Here is a 27,981-nt window from a genome sequence, read left to right as displayed (position 1 = left end):
CGGGGGCGGAGCGCAGCGCGGCCCGGCGCCTCACTCGTGCCTCGGCCGCGGGCGGGAGAGCAGGGGCGCGGGCGCAGCCGAGGGGCGAGCGGCCCGGACACCGCGGGAGCGAAGGAGCGGGCAGCCGCCGGAGCCGCCCGCTGGACCGTCGTGCGCGCGTGGACGCCCGAGCGCGCAGGAGCCGCCGCCCGGGGCAGCGGGCAGCCGACGGGCAGGCATGCGGCCGCTGCTGGCACCCCTGCTCTGCCTGGCGCTGCTGCCCGGGCTGGCCGCAAGAGGTAGGCGTCCGCGCGTCCCAGCCCGCAGCTACCCGCGCGCTTCGCAAACTTGGCGGTTCGCGAGGCCGAGAGTGGGGATGGACCTGGGCCGTGGCGGGGGTGGGAGAGGGCGGCCCGGACTCTCCTCCTCGCTGCCCGTCGGGGCGTCGCTTCGCCTTCGGAGCCGGGTTCCGGGCCCGGGCGTGGGACACCGGGGGCCCCGTGGGGCTCGTCTCCGGGGCGCGCGGGCGGGCGGCTGCCTACGGCTTTTCGGTTTGAATCGCGTCCCTTTGGCTTCCTGTATGTTTTTTCTCCTTTGCCTGTCGGTCGGCGCCGGGGCGGATGTCAGGGCGCGCGGGACGTGGGGGGTCCGGGGCTGCGCGCCCGCCTCCGCTGCGCCCTCCACCCACGGGGCAGCGCGGGAGAGGGGCCCCCCAACCCGGCCCACGGGCAGTCTGAGGAGGGAGAAGCTGCGATGCCCGGCGGGGCTGGTTCTTGTGGTTCGCTCTTGGGAGTTTGAAGTTTTGGAAACGCGGGGGCGGGAGAGAGGACCGCGGCGCGGGGGGCACTGCTTCCCGCCCGCTCCCGTCGGGGAGCCGCGGGGAATCCGGGGCTGATTAATTCCGGGCGTGAGAATGACCTGTGGGCTCCACGGCCCTGGGTGCCCGGTCCGGCGCAGGGGGTGGGGGCCCGGCTCGTGGATCGCCGCAGCAGCAGGCGCTCGGGGTGGGGGACACACGGGGCTGCCCCTGGAGACGGCCGCCGCCGGCTGAGGTGTTGAGTGTCCGCGGAGGCGGGGCGGTCCCGGGCGCTGTCCCCTGGCCACAATGGGCCGCTCTGATTCCGCGCCCGGCGCTTTGGTCGGCGGGCGGGGCGGCGGGCCAGCAGCTGTTGCATTTTCCCACGAGCGGAGACCCAGTGTTAGCTGCCCCCCCTCCCTGGCCCGCCGTGCCCTCGCAGACAACGCCGGGGCTGGACAGGAGCCCCAGGGCTCCCCGGAATCCCCCGCCCCCGGCTGCGGAAGCGGGAGTGGGAGGGTGCAGAGTTTGGGAGAATAGCTCAGCGGGCCCCTCCCCACCGGAGCGGGAGGGTTCGCCTGCCACCTTGTCCACCTGCTGCCCTGTCCCCATCCCCCGCCCCACTCCTGACTGCAGAACCTGCTCAGGGCACTGAGGCGCCTGGCCGGGGCGGCGAGGGAATGCGTGCCCCCCGTTCGTGCCGCGGAGGGCCATGTAACCCCCTCTCTGATTCCCTCCCAGGCCTGAGATGCTCGCAGCCAGCCGAGAGCTGCTTGAACGGCGGCAGGTGTGAAGTGGCCAATGGCACGGAGGCCTGTGTGTGAGTACGCTGCTGCCCATGGCTGGTGGGACCTGTTGCTTCCGTGGGGAGGGGGCTCCCGCCCCGAGGACTGAACACTGGGCCATTGTCTCCTGGGGCTGGCCCTGGAGGCCGGCGGGCTGGGTCACGTGCTGAGTTTTATTGGACCCCGTCTGGCAATTACTTAATCACCAGCAATTATGCCGCGTGGCCGCTGGAGGTCTGGGTGTTCCTTCGTGGGCAGGGAGAAGGCTCCGCCCCCACCTGGGCAGAGTCACCTGCTGTGGGGTGCAGGGCCTATGCCGGGGAGGGGTTCGCACCCTGGCATTGCAGTCCCTGTCTTCCAGGCCTTGAGGGGGTGGACTGGGCGTTAGTCCTGGAATCCACTGGCCTGCCTGCCAGCCAGCCGGACGGCCTGCCTGCCCAGGGGCCTCGGCCGGCCGGGCGTCCTCCCGTCATGGCTGGCCGGCTGCTGCCCTTCAACTTCAGCTCGTTTCTGATGTGACTCAGGAGGAGGCGTCTGGGCTGCAGGGAGTCCCCTGCCGGGGGCGCCCTCATTCCAACAGCCGGAGGACCCATTGCCTTGGCAACCCCGGGCGCCTCTGGCCTCCCCAGTGCCCGGCCGGTGGGCAGGCCGCCCCGCCCTCTCCACGCTGAAGCCAATTAGACGGCTCTCGAGCGGTCCAGTGGACAAAGCCGGTTGTGTCTTTGTGGGGGCTAATGAATGCACGCTGCTGCTACTTTTTCTCTGCTTTTTGGGGGCCGCCTCTGCTGGTGGTGAGGCCTCGGACGCTTGTTGCCCTAAATCTTGTTTCCTCTCATTCAGAGGCCGACAGCTGGGGTGCAGTGGCAGCGCAGCCACTATTGTTGGAGAGGCGGATTAATGCCGTGCGATTAATTATGCCCTTCCCTGCCTCCCCGCGCCCCGCCACTCACGCGGGCCGCTCTGGGCTGGGAACCTCGGCAGAAGGGGGCCGGGCCGGGAAAGGAGCCCCCGGGCTGTAAGGGTCGGGCTGCAGCGTGCCCACTGGCCCCCTCCTCCCGTCCACACCTGCCGTCGGGTGGTGGGCGCCTTCCGTGCCTCCTTCCCAGAGCTTGCGGCACCTTTGCTGCCCAGCGGGAAGCCTGGCCCGCGGCCCAGTGCGCCCACAGAGGCCTCATTGTGCCCACCCAAGAGCCAATCGGAAGCCAGGACGGAAGTGCTGGCCACAGAGGCTCTCACCCTGGGCAGCCTGGCCTCGGAGGATGTATGTCCAGGACTCACGCTGCCTGCTCCCAAGGCCTGGGATGGTCAGAGAAACCCACCCTGGTCTGGGGTGCTTCTGAGCCCTGCCCATCCCCGTTCTCAGGGTCCCAGCAGGGCAGGTGGGCAGCTGCAGACTGCTGGTCCAGGGTGTGGGAAGCGTGGCTGATGTGGGCCCTCCAGCGCTGAATCATCTCCCCCATCCTGGAGGGAGGGAGGCTTCCCTTGACCACCGCACGGTCAGGCGGCCTCAGGGCTCAGAGGTGGAGAGCGCTGTGGCCGGGAGTGGCTGCATCCTTGGGGTGGGCACGGGCCCGGACAGTGGCAAAACCTGGCAGTCATGGCAGCTGCAGGTGGGGACAGAGGGAGCAGGGTGACCCCCTTGGTTTGGCCATGTTGTCTGGGGCTGGTCATGTGGCGGCGGTGACAGCTAGAAGGGGAGTCGCAGACATGGGGTGACTCCTTGGACCAGCGTCCCAGGCTTGGCTCTTGGTGGGAGAGTGGCTTGTTCAGTGCGTGGTGGCCGCCGGCAGCGAGGCCCTTCTTACCCCGCCTGCAGGGAGCTGTGGCCAGTCGGGGACCTCGGGAGCTGACCCAGAGGATCCTGCAGGATGGGCCCAGGTCAGGGCCAGCTTTAGTCACATGGGCTATGTTACCTGGACGGCTTCTTGCACCCTGCAGTACTGTCATGGCACTGATGCCAAGGCAGCAGAAAGAGAGGTTTTCGTCTGCTGGTTCACTCCACAGCGGCCGGGGCTGAACCAGGCTGAAGCCAGGGGCTCCATGCGTGGCGGGGCCCCCAGCAGCCAGGACTGGGCTGGACCAGGCGCAAGCCAGGGGCTCCATGCGTGGCGGGGCCCCCAGCAGCCAGGACTGGGCTGGTGGGAACGTGTCGTCACTGGTATCCTGCACTCGGACGACTTCGGGGCTAGAGGGGGCTCTAGTGCCTGTCTGACAGGCACCAGCCCTGGGGTGGCACAGCCCCCACCCCCTCACACCGTCACTTCCCGGCTACTGCCGGGCGAGGAAGCGGGGCTGGAGGTGTGGCTTCCCTTTGCAGGCCAGGCGGGAAGTGACGGCCCAAGCGAGGCCCTGTGTCACCTGCCCCGGCAGTTTCCACCGAGTCACCTGCCCGTCCCGTGGGGGCCCCGGGCAGGCACAGTTCCTGTGAGAGGTCGGTGGCAGGCCACCCCCTGTACACTGCACCTGGGCTTGGAGCTGGTGAGAGGCGGGACCCGCTGCCTGGGGCCGGCTCGGGTTCCTCGAAGGAGGGTGCCTCCCAGGGCAGGCCCTGCCTGTTCGCATGGCCTGAGGTTTTCCTGCTGCAAAGTGGCCCTAAGAGGAGGGGTGGGGTGGGAGGTGGCGAGAGGCGGGGGCGGGCTGGGGGGGACTCCAGCTGGTCCTGGCTGGGCCCCTCACCCCGGCAGCCCTGTGGTGGGGGGAGGGGTCTTTCCTGTTTCTTGTCTTGTCTAAAAATAGCTGAAGGATGTGGCTTGGGCGTCTTGAGGGAGACAGCAGCACTGGCCAACGTGGCCTGCCTCCTGGGAGTTCGGCCGGTGCTGCTGGGAGCCAGCTGGGGCTGGTGGGCGTGGTCCATTTTATTCCCAGTTTACAGGTGGGAACGCCGAGGCGTGGGCAGTACCAGCCTCCAGGGTGGGCGGGTCCTTCTGGAGGGTGGGCACACGCAGGCCCAGGTTTAATGAGCAGCTGGCCCTGGGCCCAGTGGGGGTGGAGAGACACCCTGGGCCTCCGGCCCCTTCCAGCTGGGCCTGGCGGGCCCCAGGATGGTCTGCTGGTGACTGGCCTGCCCAGCTGGGCTGGCTGCATCCTGAGCTGCCTGGGGGTTGCAGAGGGGACATCTGTTTCCAGAAAGGCCTGGTCTTCCAGGACCCCCCTGCGCCCAGCGGCTCCCTGAGGACCGAGGATGAGGTGTCAGTCATACCAGGAGACTTGGTGTGTGCACTGCTGAGGGCACCTCAGGTAGGGCTTGGTAACACTGGGCCCACCTTGGCAGCGCTCGGGTCCCCACGTCAGCAGCACTCGGGTCCCCACCTCGGCGGCACTTGGGCGTCCAAGTCCCTGGGGACAGGCTCTTTGGATGTGAGTGTCTGAGGTTCGTCTGGCTGCAGTGTGGAACACACCCTGATTGGGCTGATGTTGGGGTCACCTGAAGCCCTGGGGTGGGCCAGCACGTGTGCAGGTCCCAGGCAGCCAGTGGACATGGGCCCAGGGTGAGGGGTGCTGCACTCCGTGCCCGAGAGGCCACTTTGGGTGTGGGGGACACCTCTGAGGCCCCAACCTCCTGGGTGGATGGGAGGAGCCTTGTTTGTCTCTCGAGCTGGAGGACCCCTAGGTAGCACAGGGGCTGGGGGCCAGCGGGCGCCGCCGGGTCTTGAGGTGTGAGAGCCTGGGCCCGGGGCAGCCCTGCTGTGGGGCTGCCACCTCCCCTCCCCCCCAGCTTCAGGTGCCACTGCCAAAGCCCATGGTCGCTGGAAGCGGGCCGTGGAACCCAGCAGAGAGGGGGCTCGGGTCCTCATTTTCCCTGGTAGCTTTCTGCTTGGCCGATGTTGCCCAGCGGGGACTCGATGCCCACTGCCCCACACTGCCCACTCCCACCCCCATTCCAGCCTTTGGGCCTCCCTCTGCCTCACTTCCTCCTCCAGTGGTGGCGGGGAGGGCTGTGTGTTAGGGCGGCTGGGCCTGACCACGGTAGCGCCCTTCCCCTGACACTGGGGTTCAGCTGTGGGGGCAGCCATGCTGGGGCCAGATGGGCAGCTCTGGGCTTCGGGTCAGACCAGCCCCTAGCCCAGTCCTGCCTCTGGGTGCTGCCGTGTGCTGCCATTTTAACTCCGTCAGGGCTCAGTGTGGACATGCTCATGGCCCAGGTGACCCGTCCCTGTACTAGACCTTGCCTGGGGGCTTGTCCGAGCACCCCCACTTGGCACAGCCCTGGGGCCCGCCTGTGAGGTTCTATGCTGCAGCCCCACCCCCTCGAGGGCTAGGAGCCTCTGGCAGGTGCACAGTGTGAGCTGGGCTGGGGTTGAAGGGGGCCATTCCCTACCTTATCTAGCCAGAGAGAAAGAGGGTCTCTGCTAGGATGGGGGTGGGCTTCCAGGAGCTGCAGTGAAACCCCCGCCCCAACACTGCCCAGAGCTGACCTCGTGGCAGCTGTTGGCTGAGGCAGGGAGTGGGTTTCTCCTTGGTCCATCAGTGCCCCCAGTGGCCAGGGTGTGACCATCTGGGGGTGTGTGGGAGGCACTGACTGGTGACCGCAGGTTCCCAGGCCTCCCACCTGGAGCGCTGCCTCCACCCCAGGGTTTCACGTTTCAGCTGATCCTGGGTTAGATCAGATGGTCAGTGCAAACTGCAAGCTTTTCCCATGGACCTGCTGCCCTGCAGGGCCCCCGTGCAGGTGCTGGGTGCTGGGTACCCTGGCCCCGTTTCAGCGAGGGGGACTGAGCTGGAGCTGGCATCCCCGAGTGTCCCCCTCCCAGGGGCGCCGGCCGCTCCCGTGTGTGGAGCGGTGGGGGGGTGGCGGTTGCTGACTGCATTTGTCAGGGTTAAGCACGTCCCATGGTGTGTGCCCTGGGTGCCCATGGGTAGCTGGGGTGCAGGACCCCTCACCACCTTCCAGCCTGCTTGGGGACAGCTGGTTCTGGGGTGCCTCCGACCACGCTGGGCAGGGCTGCCCCCACGCTGCATTCTCCCCTCCACTCCCCACGAGCACTACTGCATTCTCCAGCTGGGCCATTTCCGGGAAGCTACTGGAGCCTGCCCTGCTCCAGGGGCCTCTCAGAGGGGGGTTCCTCGCGTCCCACGGGTGGGGGTGCTGCAGGCATTGTTTCCCTGCGGTGGGAAAGGGGGCTCCCAGTCGGACGAGGACAGGGTCCCCAGCCACCTCCCACACAAAGGGCTTCCCCCAACAGGGAAGGAAGCTGGGCCTTCCTGTCCGTCCTCTTTCCAGCACTTTCTGAGCCACCGAGGATGCAACTGAGGGCAGAGATTGGAGGACAAAGAACAGAGTTCTAAACAAAAAGAGTCATGCCCTGCAGCTCTGGGAAGCCCTGCCCCCTCCCCTCTGCTGCCTCCACATCTGGCTGGCCCCTGCCTCCCGGCCAGCCCTCACCAACGGCCAAGCGAAGCACCAGCCCGGTGGGGGGCAGGCCCAGCAGCGCCTGGCCTTGTGGGCACTCCGGCTGTGTGTACACCTGTCTTCTGTCCCAGGTGGGGAGGCAGCTGGGGGCAGAGAGGGGATACCCGCAGGGGCTTTGCGACTGAACCTCCATCCTCTGCTTCTTCTGGAGAGCCTTTCCTGGGCTCTACCCCGCTGCCCAGTTGCCCTGCCTGTCCTTACGTGGAAGGACCTCAGGTCGTGCAGGGGGTGGCGGGGCCTGGCACCCCTCCCCCATCCCTGCACGTGGCGTGGATTCAGGTGCCGTGGTGGCAGGGGAGGCTTTTAGGAGCAGGAGCCCAAGACCCCCCGACAGCCTGGGGGGGACCCTCCTGGGAGCGGGTGAAGATAACCTGCTTCAGGTTATAGTGTCTACCAGGAAGCTTTGGACCCGTGTGTTGGGGAGATGGACTGGGAGCTGGCAGAGATGGGAGGCCTGGGGAGGGGCCGGCAGGGCAGACATACCTGGACTAGTCGGGGAGGACAGGTGCAGCCGGCTAAGGGCTCATTAAAGCGGGGGCTGCTCCCTCTGGGATGCCGGCTGCCCGGGGTGTGCCCAGCTTCAGTGCTGGGAGCAGCCTGTACCCCCTCCCGAGGTGCCTGTGCTGCGGTTGCGCCGGGTGATGCCCACTGTGCCGTACGGCCTCATGTCCTCGGGGGCTTGCTCCACAGTGATGCCCACCGTGCCATACGGCCTCATGTCCTGGGTGCTTTCTCCACAGTGATGCCCACTGTGCCATAGGGCCTCATGTCCTCGGGGGCTTTCTGCACGGCAGACCTTGGCTCCAGAGCAGGGTGGCACCTGTGTGCCAGGGGTGTCCTACGGCTGCCCCTAAGCAGGTATGCCCCACTTGTGTAGTGCCAGTGCCCCAGGCACACTCGCCAGCCCAGCCCGGCCAGAGCCGGACTCCCATTCTGCTGGGCTGGTGGATTGCCTTGCCCGCCTACCTGCCATGCACCCACAGGAGATGGAGACCAGCAAGTGCCCAGGGGTCCTGCCTTCATCCCCTCAGGATCCCCCAGAGTTCCCTGGGGCCCCTGGGTCCTCCAACTAGAGGTGAACTCCTTGAGGGCAGGTCCTGCCCGCCAGGCGGAGGGGGGGTGAGGGCGTGTCATCTGCCCCCTGGGGATGGCAGATGGCTCTTCTTGGAAAAGAAAACAGAGCAATTTGGAATTAGTCCCGGGTGGAAGGTCAGGCCAGCATCTGCCTCCAGGGCCTTTAGAAATCGCATTTCTGTGGACGCTGGCGGGTGGGGGTGGGGGGACGGCAGTGGGAATGTTGCTGCTGGGACCAGTGGTGAGCAGGCGGAAGAGGCCAGGGCTGTGGACAGCAGACCTGGCGGTCCAAGCACCCTCTGCCACCTGCTGCTCACCTGAGAGGCCGGGCCACCAAGGGCACTGGAAAGGCACAGTGGGTGAGCAGGTGCCCATGGACCCTGAGGAGGGACAGGGGGGCTGGTTGCATGGGGGACTGGGCAGTTCTTGTCGTCTGTCTCGGAGGGAAGTGGTTACTCAGCGCCACCTGGCCAAGGACTTGGTGCAGAGACCCCTGCGGGTCCCTCGGTGCACCTTCCCCAACTGTGTTCAGGGGTCTGTTGAGGCTGTTGAGGCTGCAGTGGGCACTGCCAGGGCAGTGCTGGACTTGGGCCCAGGTGGGAGGGAGATGCGACAGGTGTCTATCCCTGGGCAGTCCCAGCTGTGGAGCCAGGTAGACACTGGCTGGGACTGGAGCAGACTATGGGGGCAGGAATACCCTTCCCGACAGGCCCTGATTTCCTGTGACACATGCGGTTGGCGTCGGTCGCCCTGTGGCAGGCCCTGCTGGGCAGCGTGCCTTCAGTGCGGCATCCCAGAGCCCAGGGTGGCAGTGGAGGACAACAGACCCTCTCAGCCGCCACATTCCCCCATGGAGGAGCGAGCTGCCTCAGCAGGCCGGCTGCCCAGTGCCTGCCCCTCTCGCCGGCATTGGCTGCCGGCCGCCCCAGTGGGAGCAGCTGTCCCACGTCCATCCCCTGGCACACCTGCCCCCGCCGCCTTTGTCTAGGCTGCCGAGTCCTGATTTATGCCCCCTGCCCCCCGGAGTGGTGCAGCCTCTGTGATGGGAAGGCTGCAGGTCCAGGCAGGTCTGGGCAGGGTGTGGGGGGGCAGGGGCTCTGTGTCCCACCACCCTGGGACACCCGGGGAGCACTGTGAGTGGGGCTCTGGGACCTCCTGCTGACCGGTAATGGAGTGGCCCTGGCTGTATGCGGCAGGGTGGGCCTTCCCCCCCTCCCTGGGGCCCCAGCGTGTGTGCCGGGAGCCCTGTGTCCTGCCTCCGCCCCCTGCCAACCGCGTCAGCGGCTGGAAAGAGAGAAAGGGCTCTTTCTCCAAGCGGGAACTGTGGCCAGCTCCTGTGCGCGACAATGAGCCATTGATGCGGGCTCCCTGTAACTGGACCTCATGCGCACGGACCCTGTGGGAGAGGCAGGTGGAGGCATGCAGTTCCTGGGGCTGGCCATGCCCGGCGTTCCTTGGGGCTGGGCCCTGTGGGGCATGGGGGTGGGGTGGCGCATTTTTCCAAGCCTGGTTGGTTTGGGACTTTTGGCTTCTCACAGCAGATGGTCAGGCCGAGTGGCCATTTTGTGTCCTCCCTGCCCACCCCACAGCCGTGTGTGCATTTATACACAAAAAACGCCCTCAGTGAAGACAGAAGCCTCCCGGGCTGTGGGCGGAGTCCTGGGGTGCCCTTGGGGAGGGCCAGAGCAAGGGGCACCCAGCAAACCCGGCAGGTTCTCAGGCAGGCAGAGGGGTGGGGGCGGCGTGCCCAGCGCGGGGGCTGCGGGCGCGGCTGGCCGTTCCACCTCATCAGGGTCTCTGCCGTTGGGAAAGTGTCCCTTGCGCCGAGCAGGCCACAGTTTATGGCCCATCCCGTAGACGCAGGGCCAGCAGGTGGCTAAGGGGGCAGCATGGAGGAGCCCGTGAACCCAGGCCTGGACCAGCTTCCCCTCAGTTTCCCCAGCTGTGAAGAGGGCGTGAGCTGTGGCGTCGAGGCCAGACCAGACTGGTAGCCCGGCCGCCCATGGGCTGTGTGGCCACCCTGCCTCACAGCTCCTGGCACACGTGGGATGGTCTCCATTACTCAGTGGTAATCAGGGACTCCGGCAGGAGGTGCTTGGCCCCGGCCTAGCAGGCCCTTCTTCCGGGCTTACCCAGGGGTGAGGACCAAACACCTTCCAGAACCTTCCAGCCCCCAGCCTGACACCCCCAGACGGCAGTCGGCCACTTCACAGGGACAGGATGGGGAGCCTGTGGGCTGCAGGAGCCCTTAGCACCCCCAGGGAGCCCTGCGCGGGGGTCTTGGCCACAGCAGGTGCTGTGCTGGGCTTCACTCACCGCCATGCCTGTCTGCCCACAGCTGCAGCGGGGCCTTCGTGGGCCCTCGGTGCCAGGACCCCAGTCCATGCCTCAGCAGCCCCTGCCGGAATTCAGGCACATGCCACGTGGTGGAGCACGTGGGTGCCGTGGATTACACCTGTACCTGCCCCCTGGGCTTCTCGGGACCCCTGTGCCTGACGCCCCTGGACCATGCCTGCGTCACCAATCCCTGCCGCAACGGGGGTACTTGTGACCTCCTCACGCTGTCTGAATACAAGTGCCGCTGCCCCCCGGGCTGGTCAGGTGAGGGGGTGCGGTGGGGCGGCTCAGTCTGCAGGGCTAGGACAGGTGGGGTGTCCCCAGGCCTGATGCCTGCTGGGAGAGCTGGAGGCAGGGGGTCCCCCAGGTCTGATGCCTGCTGGGAGAGCGTCCCCAGGCCTGGTGCCTGCTGGGAGAGCTGGGGAAGACCTGGGACATGTGTGTCGGCTATGTGTTGCAGGACCCCAGCCTCAGGGTCCCTGCCTCTGCATGTAGACCTGTCCCCGACCCTGGCTTAGGAACAGTTGTAAAGCATGCACTGTTGGGAGTGGGGGAGGGGCCAGGGGCCCAGTCTGCAGCTGCCCCATCCACCTGCTGCTCTGTCCGCCGTGGCTGGGAGGGGTCAGTTCGGCGGTATGACATCTCCCCAGAGCAGGTGCTGGAGGTCACGCCTCGGGTCAGTCCTGAGCTGGCGTCTCCCCAGCGCCCTGGGCTGCCTCTGGGCTCCCCAGGGAGGCCTGAGTCAAAGAGCTGACCCCTGCCCGTCCTCTGTCCACCAGGGAAGTCGTGCCAGCAGGCAGACCCGTGTGCCTCCAACCCTTGTGCCAATGGCGGCCAGTGCTTGCCCTTTGAGGCGTCGTACATCTGCCGCTGCCTGTCCGGCTTCCACGGCCCCACGTGCCGACAGGATGTCAATGAATGTACTCAGACCCCTGGGCTCTGCCGCCATGGGGGCACCTGCCACAACCTGGTTGGCTCCTTCCGCTGTGCCTGCCGCCCCACCCACACCGGCCGCCGCTGCGAGCTGCCCTTTGTGCCCTGCAGCCCCTCACCCTGCCAGAATGGAGGCACCTGTCACCCCACGGGGGATACCACGTATGAATGTGCCTGTCTCCCAGGTAAGCCCACCACCAGGCACACAGCTGGGTGGGTCTATGGGAGTGTGGGGGCACATGCCATGGGGTGCCCGTTGGGAGGAGCCGAGCAGTGGACACCGCTGACGCCCAGCTCCCCCAGCCCGTGCCCACTCAAGGTCAGGGAATGCGGCTGTGACAGTGCCTGTGTCTGAGTAGCCTCTGCCCCATCCACCTGCCCGGGCTTTGCATCTGTGCCCTTCCTGGTGTCATGGGGAGTGCCTGCTGGCCTTGGCAGGCCAAGTGCCCCTCTTTTTGACATAAGTCAGTTTACTGTGGCCCGAAAACTGATGCCAAGGACGGTGACGTGATGGAGGTGTCAGACCCGAGGCTGCCGCAGCGGACTCCCCTCCTCCGGGCAATGGCCATGGATAGCCCCTCTCAGGTTCTGGCTGGCCCTGTCTTAGGGCAGGCCTGTGTAGGCAGAGAGCTGGCCAGGGGCCCTGTAGGCTGTCACATGCTCTCCCCCTCCATTGCCCTGGCCAAGCTTGGGCCACAGGCCAGGGCTAGGCATTACAGTCCCACGCCCCCAGGCTGGAGCGGCAGGGCTGCGTCACACCACCGTCCAGCTTGTGTGTGAGCAGTAGGGCAGCGGGAGGGGCTGAGCAGGTGGGTTCTACGGGGGACAGGTGGGGTTCAAAGGCATTTGGGAAGGGCGTTAATTAGTAACTGGCTGCAGCTTCGGCTGTTGCCAGACGCACCTTGCCTGGTTGATGATTGAACTGGCGAGGGCCGGGGGATTAATGCCTCGCCTTGCGCTGAGAGCTGTGCCGCGGGCCGCGCCCCACAGCTCTGCCGCCAGCAGCCCAAGGCTGCGCCTGGCCCTCCGTGGTCATGCTGGCCAGGGGCCCAGCTTGGGGGGCCCTGGAAGTCCTCCATGTCAGCCCCGGGAAACGGGGTGCCCTATGCCGGCAGCACCCCCTTAGCAGGTGCCCTGGGGAACTTGTAGGGGGAGGTGCCGTGTCTTGGTGGGCTGAGGCTGACGGGGCCCTGGCCCCCGTGCCACAGGCTTCACTGGCCAGAACTGTGAGGGGAATGTGGACGACTGCCCAGCGCACAGCTGCAAGAATGGGGGCGCCTGTGTGGACGGCGTGAACACCTACAACTGCCGCTGCCCGCCCGAATGGACAGGTGGGCCTGGGCACTGGCCTGCTTGGCATGGAGCGGGCGTCTGCTGGTTCCCAGGGCAGCCCGTTCAGCCCAGCTCTGAGGCCAAGCCTGCACAGCTAGACCTCGGGCCCCTCCCAGGGCCCCTCCCTGGAGAGATAATGGGCTGGGGTGGCTCAGACGCCAGACAAGGGCTCTGCTGTGTGTGCGCGCAGAGGAAGGCCTGATGGGGCTCCTGCTGTGGGTGGAGTCAGCCTGGGGGGCTTCCTGGAGGGGCCCTGCGCTCGGTGGGCGTGGAGCTGAGGCTGAGGCAGCGGCGTGTCCCCCGCGGGACTCTCACAGGCCAGTACTGCACGGAGGACGTGGATGAGTGCCAGCTCATGCCCAACGCCTGTCAGAACGGCGGCACCTGCCATAACACCCACGGCGGCTACAGCTGTGTGTGCGTCAACGGCTGGACGGGCGAGGACTGTAGTGAGAACATTGATGACTGTGCCAGCGCCGCCTGCTTCCACGGCGCCACCTGCCACGACCGTGTGGCCTCCTTCTACTGCGAGTGCCCGCACGGCCGCACCGGTGAGCACCCGGTGCGGGCGGCGTGGCCCCAGCTGGGCCTTTTGGGGCCATGGGGGGAGACTCCTCCCAGGTGCGGGTCCCAGGTGCGCCAATCGCCGCCTCTGCCCCCAGGTCTGCTTTGCCACCTGAACGATGCCTGTATCAGTAACCCCTGCAATGAGGGTTCCAACTGCGACACGAACCCTGTCAACGGCAAAGCCATCTGCACCTGCCCCTCGGGGTACACGGGGCCGGCCTGCAGCCAGGACGTGGACGAGTGTGCCCTGGGTAGGTGCTGGCGCAGCCCTGGGGCCCGGTGCGGGCGGCAAGGGATGTGAGCCCCAGGCGGCCCCTGACCTGTGTCATCGTCGCCCTGTCCTCCAGGCGCCAACCCCTGTGAGCACGCGGGCAGGTGCATCAATACCCTGGGCTCGTTCGAATGCCAGTGCCTGCAGGGCTACACGGGCCCCCGCTGCGAGCTGGACGTCAATGAGTGTGTGTCCAACCCCTGTCAGAACGATGCCACCTGCCTGGACCAGATCGGGGAGTTCCAGTGTATCTGCATGCCAGGTGCGCTGCCTGGGGCGGGGCAGTTCTGGGAGCCCCTTCCCGCCTCTGCATGCCAGGGGCTGCTGGGGCCAGGGGCAGGGCCGGGGCAGGGTGCCGGGGCCAGACGGGCTGGGGCACTGCTGGGGCAGGGGCGGGGCTGTGCTGCAGCCCCCTCCCTGCCCTGCCTCCAGGCTGACCACCTGGCTGTCCCCACTGCAGGCTACGAGGGCGTGTACTGTGAGGTCAACACGGACGAGTGTGCCAGCAGCCCCTGCTTACACAACGGCCGCTGCCTGGACAAGACCAACGAGTTCCTGTGCGAGTGTCCTACAGGTGAGCCTCCGCTGGGGGCCGATGGGGGCTTTACCTGCCCTGTGCCCAAGGGGCAGGGCCGGGCCTGACAGGAGCAGTGGGCCCAGGCCTCGCTGCATGTGCTGGCAGGGGGAGCCTGGGGGGCGGGCGGCCCTGTGTCCCCCAAGCCTAGCAGCCAGGGGAGGCAAGGATCAAGTTGGCACTGAACCTGTGTGGGCATGAAGGCAGCCAGGGAGGCCTGGGAAGGGGGTCGGGGGCCTGAGGTAGCCGTGGCCACGAGCAGCTGCTTTGGGAGCAGGGCCCAAGGCAGCAGTAACGAGACCCTCTCCAATCACAGGTTTCAACGGGCACCTATGCCAGTATGATGTGGATGAGTGTGCCAGCACGCCCTGCAGGAACGGCGCCAAGTGCCTGGATGGGCCCAACACCTACACCTGCGTGTGTGCCGAAGGTGCGGGCTGGGTGGGTGGCATGCGGGCCTCCCTCTGCGTCCACCCTGGCTGGGGTGCCCTTCCCATCCCCTGCAGTGGGCAGGTGTTACCTGGGCCCAGCCAGCAGTCCCCGACCGCTCCTGTGTCCACCCAGGCTACACAGGGACCCACTGCGAGGTGGACATCGACGAGTGTGTCCCTGACCCCTGTCACTATGGCACCTGCAAGGATGGTGTGGCCACCTTCACCTGCCTGTGCCAGCCCGGCTACACTGGCCACCACTGTGAAACCAACATCAATGAGTGCTACAGCCAGCCCTGCCGCCACGGAGGCACCTGCCAGGACCGAGACAATGCCTACTTCTGCTTCTGCCTCAAGGGGACCACAGGTGTTGGGCAGGGCAGGGCAGGACCTGGCTGGCAGGGGCGGGGCCTGGATGGCAGGAGGTGGAGCCTTGCTGGCAGGGGGCAGGGCCTAGGCAGGAGAGGGCCTGGTTGGTGGGGTGGGTAGGGGTGGGGCCTCACTGGCAGGGGGCGGGGCCTGGATGGCAGGAGGTGCACCCTTACATTGGGCAGGAGAGGGCCTGGCTGGGGGCGGGGCCTGGATGACATGAGGTGGAGCCTTGCTTTCATGGGCGGGGCCTGGCTGGCAGGGGGCGGGCCTCGCTGGCAGGGGCGGGACTTGGGCAGGGGTCCGGGTGGCCCTGTGAGGCTCAGGAGCTGATGGTTTCACCTCCCCTCCCCAGGTCCCAACTGTGAGATCAACCTAGATGACTGTGCCAGCAATCCCTGTGACTCGGGCACCTGCCTGGACAAGATTGATGGCTACGAGTGTGCTTGTGAGCCGGGCTACACAGGTGAGCTGGGCAGCAGGAGGCCATGCTGCCCGCTGGGACCACCTGCATGCAGCAGAGTCCCAGGCAGGGTGGTCCCCGTCCCTGGCCATCCCTCCAGCTCGGGCCAGGCTCCTGTATCCGGGCTGTCACTGGGCAGACAGCTGCGGGGGGGAGGGTTGGCCGTCATGGGTGAGGGCAGTGCCAGGCCAGGGGAGTGGGCAGGGGGCTGCGGGTGGCCACATGTGGTGCTGAGTCCCCAGCCCTGCCCACCTGCCCACAGGCAGCCTGTGCAACATCAACATTGACGAGTGTGCCAGCAGCCCGTGCCGTAACGGTGGTACCTGTGAGGATGGCATCAATGCCTTCACCTGCCGTTGCCCCGAGGGCTACCACGACCCCACCTGCCTGTCCGAGGTTAATGAGTGCAACAGCAGCCCCTGTGTCCACGGGGTTTGCAAGGACAGCCTGAACGGGTATGGTGTGGGGAGGGCAGGCGCTCCCTGGCAGGGTGGCCCCCCAGCCCCGCCCCTCGCAGTGGCCCTGGGTGCCCGAGGGTCCTGGCACAGACCACCCCCCGGGTCCAGGGTCCATGTTGGGGATGGGTGGAGCTACCTGGCTCTGGACCTCATGTCACTGCCCTGCACCGCTGGCATCCCAGTGTGGGTACAGTTGCCGGTGTGAGCCCGTAGACGCCGCTGGTTGTGGCCAGGGCTGCCCAGGCCCCAGGCTGCGTCTGACCTGCAGTGTGACCATCCTCCCAGATACATGTGTGACTGTGCCCCCGGCTGGAGTGGGACCAACTGTGATGTCAACAACAACGAGTGTGAATCCAACCCCTGTGTCAACGGTGGCACCTGCAGGGACATGACCAGTGGCTACGTGTGCACCTGCCGGGAGGGCTTCAGTGGTGAGTGCCAGGGCGAGCTTAGGGGCAGCTGGTGGCCTTGCGACTCCCAAGTACCTGCTGACCGCCAGCCCTCTCTGTCCAGGCTCCAACTGCCAGACCAATATCAACGAGTGTGCGTCCAACCCCTGCCTGAACCAGGGCACGTGCATTGACGACGTGGCTGGCTACAAGTGCAACTGCCCGCTGCCTTACACGGGTGAGGCCTTGGGCTGCTGCGGGGACTGTCCTCCCACTAGGCTCTGTGCTGACTCTAAGGCAGTTCTGGAAGGTTCTGTCCCTGAGAGGCAGCCCCCTCCCCGGAATCAGGGCTGTGGTCGGGATGGAGAAAGAGAAAGATGCGCAGCAGAAGGTCCTCCCAGGGTCCCCTGCGCCTTATCTGGCAAACCTGCCTGGGGCGGGCAGGCGGGCCTGAGGGATCCCTTTGACCAGCGGGTGGAGGGGCGCTCTTTGTGTGGGCAAACAAGGAGCTCTATGTTCCCAGGCGGCAGGGGCGGGGCCGTCTCCCTGGGCTCCACAGGGGTCGCGGGAAACGCTCTCTGAGATTTGCAAAGACAAAACCCCCAGGTCTGTGGTGCACGCCTGGGCTTGGGCCCAGGGTACCGCGGGGGCGGGGCTGGGGGCCCTGGCTCCCGTGTTGTCTGTGGCCGAGGGCAGGGGCCTGGATCTTGTCTCTGCCGGCCCTCCGCCGCCGCCCAGCACCCCCCCCCGCCTGTGCTGCCATCGGGGCCGGCGGGAGGAGCAGGCTGTGCTGACCGCTTCCTGGCTGCCCACTTCCCGCTTCCCTTGCACAATTGTCGGAAATGCTGGCGGGGTTCCTGCCTGCCCTGGTCGCCGTGGAAACCAGTGGAAAGAAAGGGCCTGGGAAGCCGCCCCAGCAGGGCCAGGGGAGATAGTGGGGCCGGGCCGATAATGGGACCTTGTGCCCTGTAAACAGGAAGGCGGCCGGCAGGGCAGCTTGCAGAGCTGGCCCCTTGCGCAGCCAGCTACCTGGGGCGTCAGGTGCGCCTGGAACCCCTGGGGTCCGGCGGCCTGGGCTTATCCCCGTGAGGCTGGCTGGGGTCTCACTGGCTGTCCCATCCCCTCAGGAGCCACCTGTGAGGGTGTCCTGGCCCCATGCGCTCCCGGGCCCTGCAGGAATGCTGGCAAGTGCCAGGAGTCAGAGGACTATGAGAGCTTTTCCTGCGTCTGCCCCCAAGGCTGGCAGGGTGAGGCGGGACCCCTAGACGGCGGCGGGGGGCAGCGGGAGCCCCTGGGCACCTGACCAGCCAGTGCCATGGGCGGGGCGCAGGTGGCTGAGCGGTGTGTGTCTCGCCCGCCCACCACAGGGCAGACCTGTGAGGTGGACATCAATGAATGTGTGAAGAACCCGTGCCTGCACGGCGCCTCCTGCCAGAACACGCGTGGTGGCTACCACTGCCTCTGCCGGCCCGGGTACACAGGCCACAACTGTGAGACCAACGTGGACGACTGCCGGCCCAGTGAGTGGGCCCTCCGGGAGGACGGAGGACAGCGCTGCTGGAGCTCCCGGAGCAGCCGCTGCCTGGAGGCGGGAGGCCCGGAGCAGCCGTTGGAGGAGGGCAGCACTCCTGGGGAGTCAGCTGGGCCTGGAGTGGGCTGGCTGCAGGCCGTGGGGGCCGGCCTGGCGGCGCCCCCACCCCCTCTCAGGCCTGCCCTGTTCCCCCACCACAGACCCGTGTCACAATGGCGGCTCCTGCACCGACGGCATCAACATGGCCTTCTGCGACTGCCTGCCGGGCTTCCAGGGTACCTTCTGTGAGGAGGACATCAACGAATGTGCCAGCAACCCCTGCCGCCATGGCGCCAACTGTACCGACTGCGTGGACAGCTACACCTGCACCTGCCCGGCCGGCTTCAACGGCATTCACTGTGAGCACAACGTGCCGGACTGCACCGAGAGGTGGGTGGAGGCCCTCCGAGCCCGGCGCTCGCGCTGCTCAGAGCCTATCCAGCCTCTCAGAGCTGCACGTCTCGGTGGCAGCCGTGATGGGTCAGTGCTGGGGCCCCTGCCGCCCCCGTGGGAGGCCTGGCCCCACCTGCACCAGCCCCTGGTGCTGTGGGCATCCTCGAGTGACCCAGCAGGTAACAGAGCTCTCTCCGTTTGTCCCGTTTCTCACTTGCTCCGTGCTTCAAGTGAAAGTAAATAACCACAAATCTAGAAACTGCCTCTGTTTAAGATTTGTTTTTGTTATTGGAAAGCCAGATTTACAGAGAGGTTCTGCTTGTCCAATGGCCCCCGTGGCCAGGGCTAGTTCAGTTCAAAACCAGGAGCCAGGAGCTTTTTCTGGGTCTCCCGTGTGGGTGCAGGGGCCCCAGCACATGGGCCGTCCTCCCCAGCCCACAGGTATATCAGCAGGGAGCTGGGTGGGAAGTGGAGCAGCCGGGACTCGAACTGGCGGCCGTATGAAATGGCTAACAGACAACGGCTTAACATGACCCGCTATGGGCAGAGATCCCCAAAGAAATGTACTTTTTCAAGTTCCCGAAGTGAGCAGGTGTCTCCCCCAGCCGGCAGGAACTTGTCCTGTGCTCCTCACTGGCTGGCTGCTAAGGTCCATGCGTGGTCACTCAGATGACCCGAGCAGGCTCTGTTTTCCTGTGTTTTTGCCCACACCCCACGTCACTGGGTGTGTGGCAAAGCCCTCGGTGTCACCAGCCCCTGTTGGAGGTGAAGGGATGGGTGTGAGACGTGAGTGGCCGAGGCCAGGCCAGGCCTGGCGGACCCTCTGCACGCCTCCCACGCCCCCGACCCCGCTCACGGCAGCCCGCCTCCCGCAGCTCCTGCTTCAATGGCGGCACGTGTGTGGATGGCATCAACTCCTTCGCCTGCCTGTGTCCGGCCGGCTTCACGGGCAACTACTGCCAGTACAACATTAACGAGTGTGACTCGCGACCCTGCCTGCATGGCGGCACCTGCCAGGACAGCTATGGCACCTACAAGTGCACCTGCCCCCAGGGCTACACTGGCCCCAACTGCCAGGTGAGTGCCAGGCGGGGGCACGGCTGCCCGCCAGGCCCAGGCCCACTCCCCGGCCCTGGGACGGAGGGTGGCTCCTCGCAGGAGGGTGGGCAGGGGGTGATGGCTGCCCGTCTGTGTGTATGACATCAGCCGTAAGCGCCCCAGCTGGACCTCGTGGAGAAGCAGGCTGCCCTGGGCTGGCTGTGCAGACAGCCCACAGGCTGCTCCTTGGGCGGGGGTCTGTTGCCTCAGAGGGCCCCCCGTGGGCACACTGAGCCACTTGTCACCTGCAGAACCTCGTGCGCTGGTGTGACTCATCACCCTGCAAGAACGGTGGGCACTGCTGGCAGAGCAGCGCCCGCTACCACTGCGAGTGCCCCAGCGGCTGGACCGGCCTCCACTGTGACGTGCCCAGTGTTTCCTGCGAGGTGGCTGCCCACAAACGAGGTAGTCCCCGCTGTCTGTACCCCGACCAGCCCAGACTCCCCCTTCTCACCCCACTGGCCGGACTCACGCGCCCTGTGTCCCCCACAGGCATGGACGTCGCCCACCTGTGCCAGCACGGAGGCCTGTGCGTGGACGCAGATGACACGCACTATTGTCGCTGCCAGGCCGGCTACACGGGCAGCTACTGTGAGGCCGAGGTGGACGAGTGCTCGCCCAGCCCCTGCCAGAATGGGGCCACCTGCACCGACTACCTGGGTGGATACTCCTGCAAGGTGCGCTGTGTCCTGGCATGGGCAGCGGACTACCTGCGGGAGAGTGGCTGCTGAACTCTGCCTCCTGTTCTGCCCCCTGCAGTGTGTGCCTGGGTACCATGGGGCCAACTGCTCCGAGGAAGTCAATGAGTGCCTCTCCCTGCCGTGCCAGAACGGTGGCACCTGCATTGACCTCACCAACAGTTACAAGTGCTCCTGCCCCCGGGGCACGCAGGGTGAGTGCCCGCCTGGGATGCCCCTAGGATGCCCGCGAGTCCTCTGTGCCTCATGGGCCCAGGGCGGCTGCTGGGAAGCCAGGGCCTCCACCAAGGGCTGCTGGCTGCACGGGATGCGTGGTGAGGACTGGCCGAGGCGCGGCACGATGGCCCTGAGCCTGTCTGGGCCCCCCAGGTGTGCACTGTGAGATCAACGTGGATGATTGCAGCCCACCCGTGGACCCCACCACACGGAGCCCCAGGTGCTTCAACAATGGCTCCTGTGTGGACCAGGTGGGCGGGTACAGCTGCAGCTGCCCACCGGGCTTCGTGGGCGAGCGGTGCGAGGGCGATGTGAACGAGTGCCTGTCCAACCCCTGCGACCCCCGTGGCACCCAGGACTGCGTGCAGCGTGTCAACGGCTTTCATTGCGAGTGCCGCGCCGGCCACACTGGTGGGTGCTGCGGGCTGGGGGGGGCGGAGCTGCCCGACGGGGCAGCCCCTCACCTCCCCGTCCTGTGCCGTGCTGTCCCACAGGGCGCCGCTGTGAGTCCATCATCAATGGCTGCAGGGGCCGGCCCTGCAGGAATGGGGGCACCTGCGCCGTAGCAGCCAACACTGCCCGCGGCTTCATCTGCAAGTGCCCAGCGGTAGGCGGGGCCTGGAGGGGGGTCCGTGGTAGGCGGGGCCTGGAGGGGGCGGGGTCCGCGGTAGGTGGGGCCTGGAAGGGCGGGGTCTGCGGTGGACAGGGCCTGGGGCGGGGTCCATGGTGGGCGGGGCCTGGAAGGGGTCAGCGGTGGGCGGGGCCTGGAGGGGGCGGGGTCCGTGGTAGGCGGGCCCGGACGGGCGGGGTCCATGGTGGGCGGGGCCTGGAAGGGCGGAGTCGGTGGTGGGCGGGGCCTGGGGCCAGGAGGAGAGAGCCCTGGCTTCTGGCCAGTCTGTGGAGGCGTGTCAGGTCATACACCCTCCCCAGGGTTGGGACTGCTGGAGCTGGGAATTGAACCCCTTATGCTATGCACCCTCCCCACAGGGCTTTGAGGGCGCCACGTGTGAGAATGATGCACGTTCCTGCGGCAGCCTGCGCTGCCTGCATGGTGGCACCTGCGTCTCGGGCCCACGCAGCCCCACCTGCCTGTGCCTGGCCTCCTTCACCGGCCCCCAGTGCCAGTTCCCGGCCAGCAGCCCCTGCGTGGGCAGCAACCCTTGCTACAACCAGGGCAGCTGTGAGCCCACCGCCGAGAGCCCCTTCTTCCGTTGCCTGTGCCCCCCCAAGTTCAACGGGCTGCTGTGTCACATCCTGGACTACAGCTTTGCTGGCGGGGCGGGCCGCGACATACCGCCACCCGTCATCGAGGAGGCATGCGAGCTGCCCGAGTGCCGGGAGGATGCGGGCAACAAGGTGTGCAGCTTGCCGTGCAACAACCACGCGTGCGGCTGGGACGGCGGCGACTGCTCGCTCAACTTCAACGACCCCTGGAAGAACTGCACGCAGTCTTTGCAATGCTGGAAGTACTTCAGCGATGGCCGCTGTGATGCCCAGTGCAACACCCCCGGCTGTCTCTTCGACGGCTTTGACTGCCAGGGCGTGGAGGGCCACTGCAAGTAAGGCCGGGTGGGCGGGGCTGGTGGGGTGGGCGGGGCGCAGCAGGTGTCCTGAGCCCCGCCCCTCGCCTGCCTCCCACAGCCCCCTCTATGAGCAGTACTGCCAGGACCACTTCAGCGATGGACACTGTGACCAGGGCTGCAACAGTGCCGAGTGTGAGTGGGACGGGCTGGACTGCGCGGACCACGTGCCCGAGCGCCTGGCGGCCGGCACGCTCGTGGTGGTTGTCCTCCTGCCGCCCGAGCAGCTCCGGAACAGCTCATTCCACTTCCTGCGGGAGCTCAGCCGCCTGCTGCACACCAACGTGGTGTTCAAGCGCGACGCCCAGGGCCAGCGGATGATCTTCCCCTACTACGGCCGCGAGGAGGAGCTGCGCAAGCACCTGGTCAAGCGAGCCGCGGCCGAGGGCTGGGCCGCGCCTGGAAGCCTGCTGGGCCGCGTGCTGCCTGGGAGTGGGGCCGAGCGCCGGCGCAGGGAGCTGGACCCCATGGACGTGCGCGGGTGAGCAGGCCGCCCGCGGCGGGACTCCCGAGCCCACCCCTCCAGCTCTGACTGAGAACTGCGGTGGTCCTGTCTGGTCTGGAAGGGATGTCCTGGGCCCGTGGAAGGCCGAGGGTGCTGACAGCCGTGTCTGCAGGTCCATCGTGTACCTGGAGATCGACAACCGGCAGTGCGTGCAGTCGTCCGTGCAGTGTTTCCAGAGCGCCACCGACGTGGCCGCCTTCCTGGGGGCGCTGGCCTCGCTGGGCAACCTCAACATCCCCTACAAGATCGAGGCTGTGCAGAGTGAGTGGCACCCCTGCCCGCAAGTGGGCGCTCCGAGCTCCCCGGGCCTGTCCCTCTGGTCGGGTGTTAGTTCAGAATCATTAGGGCCTGTTTTTTCCCCTCTCTCTTTTTTAAATAAATAAATAAGCAGGCGAGGGACGTATCGATCGGTGTCATGTGAAGTGTTGAAGTTTGTATCTGGAAAATCCCCCTAAATCCTTTGTCTTAACAGTTCGACGCCCGAGCCGAAGTCGGCTAATCCTCCCTTAAAGGGGAAGAAAGTGAGCCGTCTGGAGACCCAGGCGGCTGGTGCAGGAGAGAATTTAGCGATAGTTTGCAATTCTGATGAAGCGCCTGCAAAATGACCTCCTTTTGGGGGGCGGGCTGGAGGCGCGCGGGCGGGTGGGCGCGCCACCGCCAGTCGGCTCACGGCCGGGCGCCTGGCCGCCCCGTGCCTGCCTGCAGGTAAGACGGTGGAGCCGCCGCCGCCCTCGCAGCCGCACCTCATGTACGTGGCCGCTGCCGCCTTCCTGCTGCTTTTCTTCCTCGGCTGCGGGGTGCTCCTGTCACGCAAGCGCCGGCGGCAGCATGGCCAGCTGTGGTTCCCCGAGGGCTTCAAGGTGTCGGAGGCCAGCAAGAAGCGGCGTGAGCCCCTGGGCGAGGACTCGGTGGGCCTCAAGTGAGTCAGAGAGGGGCGGCAGTCCTGGTGGCGGGGATGGCAGGAGACCGGTCGGGCTCCCTGAGGCTTCCGGAAGCCGCAGCTGCAGGGGCTGCCTGGGGGTCTGGGCCCAGCTCAGTCCTGCTGCTCCGCCCACAGGCCCCTGAAGAATGCCTCGGACGGGGCCCTCATGGACGACAACCAGAACGAGTGGGGCGACGAGGACCTGGAGACCAAGAAGTTCCGGGTGAGTCCTGGGGCACCCGGCCTGCTCCGGGCGGTGTCTGACCGGGAGCCCTGCCTGACCCGACCCCTGCCCTTCTGTTTCTCCTGCAGTTCGAGGAGCCCGTGGTTCTGCCCGAGCTGGATGACCAGACGGACCACCGGCAGTGGACACAACAGCACCTGGACGCTGCCGACCTGCGTGTGTCGGCCATGGCCCCCACGCCGCCCCAGGGCGAGGTGGATGCCGACTGCATGGACGTGAATGTCCGTGGGCCTGGTAAGGGCAGCTGGCGCCTGGACCTGCCTGGCCCCGTCCAGTGCCGTTCCATAGTCGGGCTGCTGAGTTCCTCCGCCCCTGCACACTCAGGCTGCCTTGGGAGACACCAAGCTGCTATGTTCCAGCCTAGCCGGGGGCCTGGGGCAGGTGGGAAGTAGCCGGCAGTGTCTCTCTTGCCCACCCAAAGTTGGTAGCTGGACTAGAACTCTGACGTGTGAGCTTTGGGGTGAGGCGTGTGTGTGTGCATATGCGTGGGACATGGGGTCCACGCAGCCACTCCTGCCTCCCAGGACTGGCCCGCCTGCTTCCTGGAGCCCGACCAGGGCCGCCGCTCTGAGCTGCCCGTGTCTGTCCTTGCTGCCCAGAGCCCGGCCGGGGCCGCCCGCTCTGAACTGCCCGTGTCTGTCCTTGTTGCCCGGAGCCCGGCCGGGGCCGCCGCTCTGAGCTGCCCGTGTCTGTCCTTGCTGCAGATGGCTTCACCCCACTCATGATCGCCTCCTGCAGTGGAGGGGGCCTGGAGACGGGTAACAGCGAGGACGAGGATGACGCACCAGGTGTCATCTCGGACTTCATCTACCAGGGCGCCAGCCTGCACAACCAGACTGACCGCACCGGCGAGACGGCGCTGCACCTGGCTGCCCGCTACTCACGCTCCGACGCCGCCAAGCGCCTGCTGGAGGCCAGCGCCGACGCCAACATCCAGGACAACACGGGGCGCACCCCGCTGCACGCGGCTGTGTCTGCCGACGCTCAGGGCGTCTTCCAGGTGGGTGCTGCCTTCCGTGGCTCTGGCTCAGCTGCGGCCAGCTGCCTCCTGCTTCTTTGTCCTCTGAAAGAAGTTCCAGGGAAGGCTCCCAGCCTCCTCCGTTGTCCTCTTGGCAAGGCTGGCTGGAAGTGGCCCCCGCAGGGCCCCACCCCAGGCAGGCTGGAGGGTCCTGCTGGAGCTGCAGCCTGTGGCTGACGAGGCAGCGTCCTCACCAGACTTGGTCCCGTGGACCTGGGACTCAGCCTCGCCGGGGAGCCCTGGGAAGGGGGGACTGAGTGGGGACTTGGAGGCCTGGGTCTCAGGTATGTACCCCTGCATGCAGGGGCTTTGCATACTGCCAGCAGCCAGCTGGGGAGCCTGCAGCCCTGCAGCAGGGGCAGCAGGATCAGAAGCTGGGGTACTCCTGCACAAAGCCTGCCACGTGTAATATGACGAGCTGGCGTTCCAGGAAAGCAGCCCGTCCAGACAAGGCCCGCGGGCCAGCCAGGGGGATTTGCACAGGAGCAGCTCTCCGGGTAGTTGGGTAGGTCCAGCATGCGGGTGGGAGCAACCGGTGGTGCAGCTCACTCGGCTTGCACTGACCACCTCCTGGCAAAGGGCCACCGTCTCACCCTCGGGACACCTGGAGCTTGCCCACTCTGCCACGCAGCATTGCTCAGCTGTGGCACCATGAGCTGGGGTACAACAGGGCCTTCAGGTGAACCTGGAGCAGACAGGCCCACACGTGGTCCTGATGGAGCCCCACCGTCAAGGGGGGCCTTCCTGTAGCTGTTCAGATCTCGGGAGGGGCGTGGTCTGTAGCCGACCCCCAGCCTGACTCCTCCCCTGCGCCCAGATCCTGATCCGTAACCGAGCCACAGACCTGGACGCACGCATGCATGATGGTACCACGCCGCTGATCCTGGCCGCCCGCCTGGCGGTGGAGGGCATGCTGGAGGATCTCATCAACTCACACGCCGACGTCAACGCTGTGGACGACCTGGGTAAGCGTGGCACCCGTCCGCCAGGGCCTGGTGGAAGCAGGGAAGCCAGGCCAGGGCCACCACACAACCCGCCCTCTGTCACCCCTCCAGGCAAGTCGGCGCTGCACTGGGCAGCTGCCGTAAACAACGTGGACGCTGCCATCGTCCTGCTCAAGAACGGTGCCAACAAGGACATGCAGAACCACAAGGTGCCCAGGGTGCCAACCGGGCGTGGGGAGGCCGGCCAGCTGGGACCCGGGCGTGGGGAGGCCGGCCAGCTGTGCGGCCCTGCCTGGGGCTGGCAGCAGCCCGAGGGCTGAGGACTCAGGACTGGGGGTCCCTCCTGCAGTGCCCACCTGCCCCCTCCGCCCCATCAGGCGGGGAGCCGTCCGCCGGGCCGAGCTGGCCCCTTCTGTCTGTGCTGGCCTTTGCGGCCTGCCATGCTGCTCCAGCTACCCTGGTCCATGGCAGGCCGGGGAGGCCCTGTCCACGCGGGGAGACCGTCCTGATACTCCGTGGCGGCCTCAGAGCCTCATGCATCCAGACAGCAGCTTGGCCACCGAGCACTGGGCGAGACCCAGGGCTGAGACGCCAGGGCCGCCTGGTGGCCGGAGACTGGCCGGGGAGTTGTGCCCGTATCCTGACGACTTTGGATCTAGCTGGGGGTGGAGTTCTGGTTAACCACAGGCCCCATGGGGAATGGCTTTGGCTGCCAGGGTGGCATCTAGCTGGGCCTTCGCACCCCTCACCCCTGCCCATGCCTGCACCCCCAGGAGGAGACGCCCCTGTTCCTGGCCGCCCGCGAGGGCAGCTATGAGACTGCCAAGGTGCTGCTGGACCACTTCGCCAACCGGGACATCACAGACCACATGGACCGCCTGCCGCGTGACATCGCCCAGGAACGCATGCACCATGACATCGTCCGGCTGCTGGACGAGTACAACTTGATGCGCAGCCCCCCTCTGCATGGCCCTGCCCTGGGCGGCACGCCCACCCTGTCACCCCCGCTCTGCTCACCTGGTGGCTACCTGGGCAACCTCAAGCCGGCCGTGCCGGGCAAGAAGGCCCGCAAACCCAGCACCAAAGGCTTGGCCTGCGGCGGGAAAGACCCCAAGGACCTCAAGGCACGGCGGAAGAAGTCGCAGGATGGCAAGGGCTGCCTGCTGGACACCTCAAGCATGCTGTCGCCCGTGGACTCCCTTGAGTCACCTCACGGCTACCTGTCCGACGTGGCCTCACCGCCTCTGCTGCCCTCACCATTCCGGCAGTCCCCATCCGTGCCTCTCAACCACCTGCCCGGCATGCCTGACACCCACCTGGGCCTTAGCCACCTGAGCGTGGCCACCAAGCCAGAGATGGCGGCGCTGGGTGGCGGCGGTGGCCGGCTTCCCTTCGAGCCCGGCCCTCCGCGCCTGTCCCACCTTCCCGTGGCCTCTGGCAGTGGCACCGTGCTGGGTGCCAGCGGCGTCGGAGGGGCCGTGAATTTCGCGGTGGGCGGGGCGGCCGGCCTGAACGGCCAGTGCGAGTGGTTATCCCGGCTGCAGAACGGCATGGTACCGAACCAGTACAACCCTCTGCATGGCAGTGCGGCTGCCGGGGGCTTGAGCACGCAGGCGCCGGCCCTGCAGCACGGCGTGATGGGCCCGTTGCACAGCGGTGTGTCTGCCAACACCCTGTCCCAGATGGTGAGCTACCAGGCCCTGCCTGGCACGCGGCTGGCTGCCCAGCCTCCCCTGGTGCCAACACAGCAGGTTACACCACAGAACTTACAGCTGCAGCCACCACAGGGTCTGCAAACGGCACCGCAGGCGCACCTTGGCGTGGCCTCAGCGGCCTCCAGTCACCTGAGCCGGAGCTTCCTGGGCAGCGAGCAAAGTCAGGCGGACGCTCAGCCACTGGGCCCCAGCGGCCTGCCAGTGCACACCATCCTGTCCCCAGAGGGCCAGGCCCTGCCCACCTCCCTACCGTCCTCGCTGGCCCCGCCCATGACCACGGCACAGTTCCTCACACCGCCCTCCCAGCACAGCTGTTCCTCGTCACCCGTGGACAACACGCCCAGCCACCAGCTGCAGGTTCCCGAACACCCGTTCCTCACGCCGTCCCCCGAGTCCCCTGACCAGTGGTCCAGCTCCTCCCCGCACTCCAACATCTCCGACTGGTCCGAGGGCGTGTCCAGCCCGCCCACCAGCATGCAGCCCCCGCTCGCCCACATCCCTGACGCCTTCAAGTGATGGCCGTGCCCCAGGAGACGCACCAGCGGCCTCCCCGGGCGTGGCCCGGGGCCGACCAAAGGAGTCTCTTTTGGGACAAAAGCAATGTTTTTTATACAAAACCAGAGGACGGGGATTTCAACTTTTTTTTTTAGTATTTATTTATGTACTCTTACTTTACACAGGAACATTGCCTGTTTATGTTCTGTCTCCTGCAGCTCCAAGCAAAAACTGCTCCCTGCTGGAAAGAAACGCGGCGCTTCCCCTCAGGAGACCGGACAGACTCGCCATCCATAAATGCCATTTATTTATTAAGCTCTGTTTTTTTTAATTGTCAAAATCCTAAAAGGAACGGGTTGGGGAGACGCTGGAGCCCGGCCCACGCGTGCGAGGGCCACCCGCCCCGCCTTGCCCG

The 27,981-nt window shown here is 66.8% G+C and overlaps 1 protein-coding gene across 1 annotated transcript; it reads left to right on the top strand.

Annotated features, from left to right (window-relative positions):
* Nucleotides 1–29: 29 nt before the first annotated feature.
* Nucleotides 30–27,810, top strand: NOTCH1 (notch receptor 1). The gene is made up of 34 exons (XM_004593441.2): nt 30–278; nt 1,517–1,595; nt 10,383–10,645; nt 11,161–11,499; nt 12,523–12,645; nt 12,964–13,197; nt 13,309–13,464; nt 13,561–13,746; nt 13,945–14,058; nt 14,375–14,488; nt 14,623–14,856; nt 15,214–15,324; nt 15,584–15,776; nt 16,065–16,210; nt 16,293–16,406; nt 17,296–17,415; nt 17,536–17,688; nt 17,900–18,128; nt 19,007–19,208; nt 19,481–19,634; nt 19,722–19,906; nt 19,989–20,121; nt 20,297–20,554; nt 20,638–20,750; nt 21,131–21,702; nt 21,785–22,204; nt 22,341–22,489; nt 22,934–23,147; nt 23,286–23,373; nt 23,463–23,628; nt 24,099–24,394; nt 25,230–25,377; nt 25,468–25,565; nt 26,130–27,810. Exons 1-34 carry the CDS (start codon nt 218–220, stop codon nt 27,585–27,587), a joined length of 7,623 nt encoding a protein of 2,540 aa, XP_004593498.2. The 5' UTR covers nt 30–217; the 3' UTR covers nt 27,588–27,810.
* Nucleotides 27,811–27,981: the final 171 nt, after the last annotated feature.

The sequence above is a fragment of the Ochotona princeps genome, chromosome 14 (genome assembly GCF_030435755.1).
Source record: "Ochotona princeps isolate mOchPri1 chromosome 14, mOchPri1.hap1, whole genome shotgun sequence".
Taxonomy (NCBI): Eukaryota; Metazoa; Chordata; class Mammalia; order Lagomorpha; family Ochotonidae; genus Ochotona; species Ochotona princeps.
This window is presented reverse-complemented; position numbering and strand designations above follow the sequence as displayed.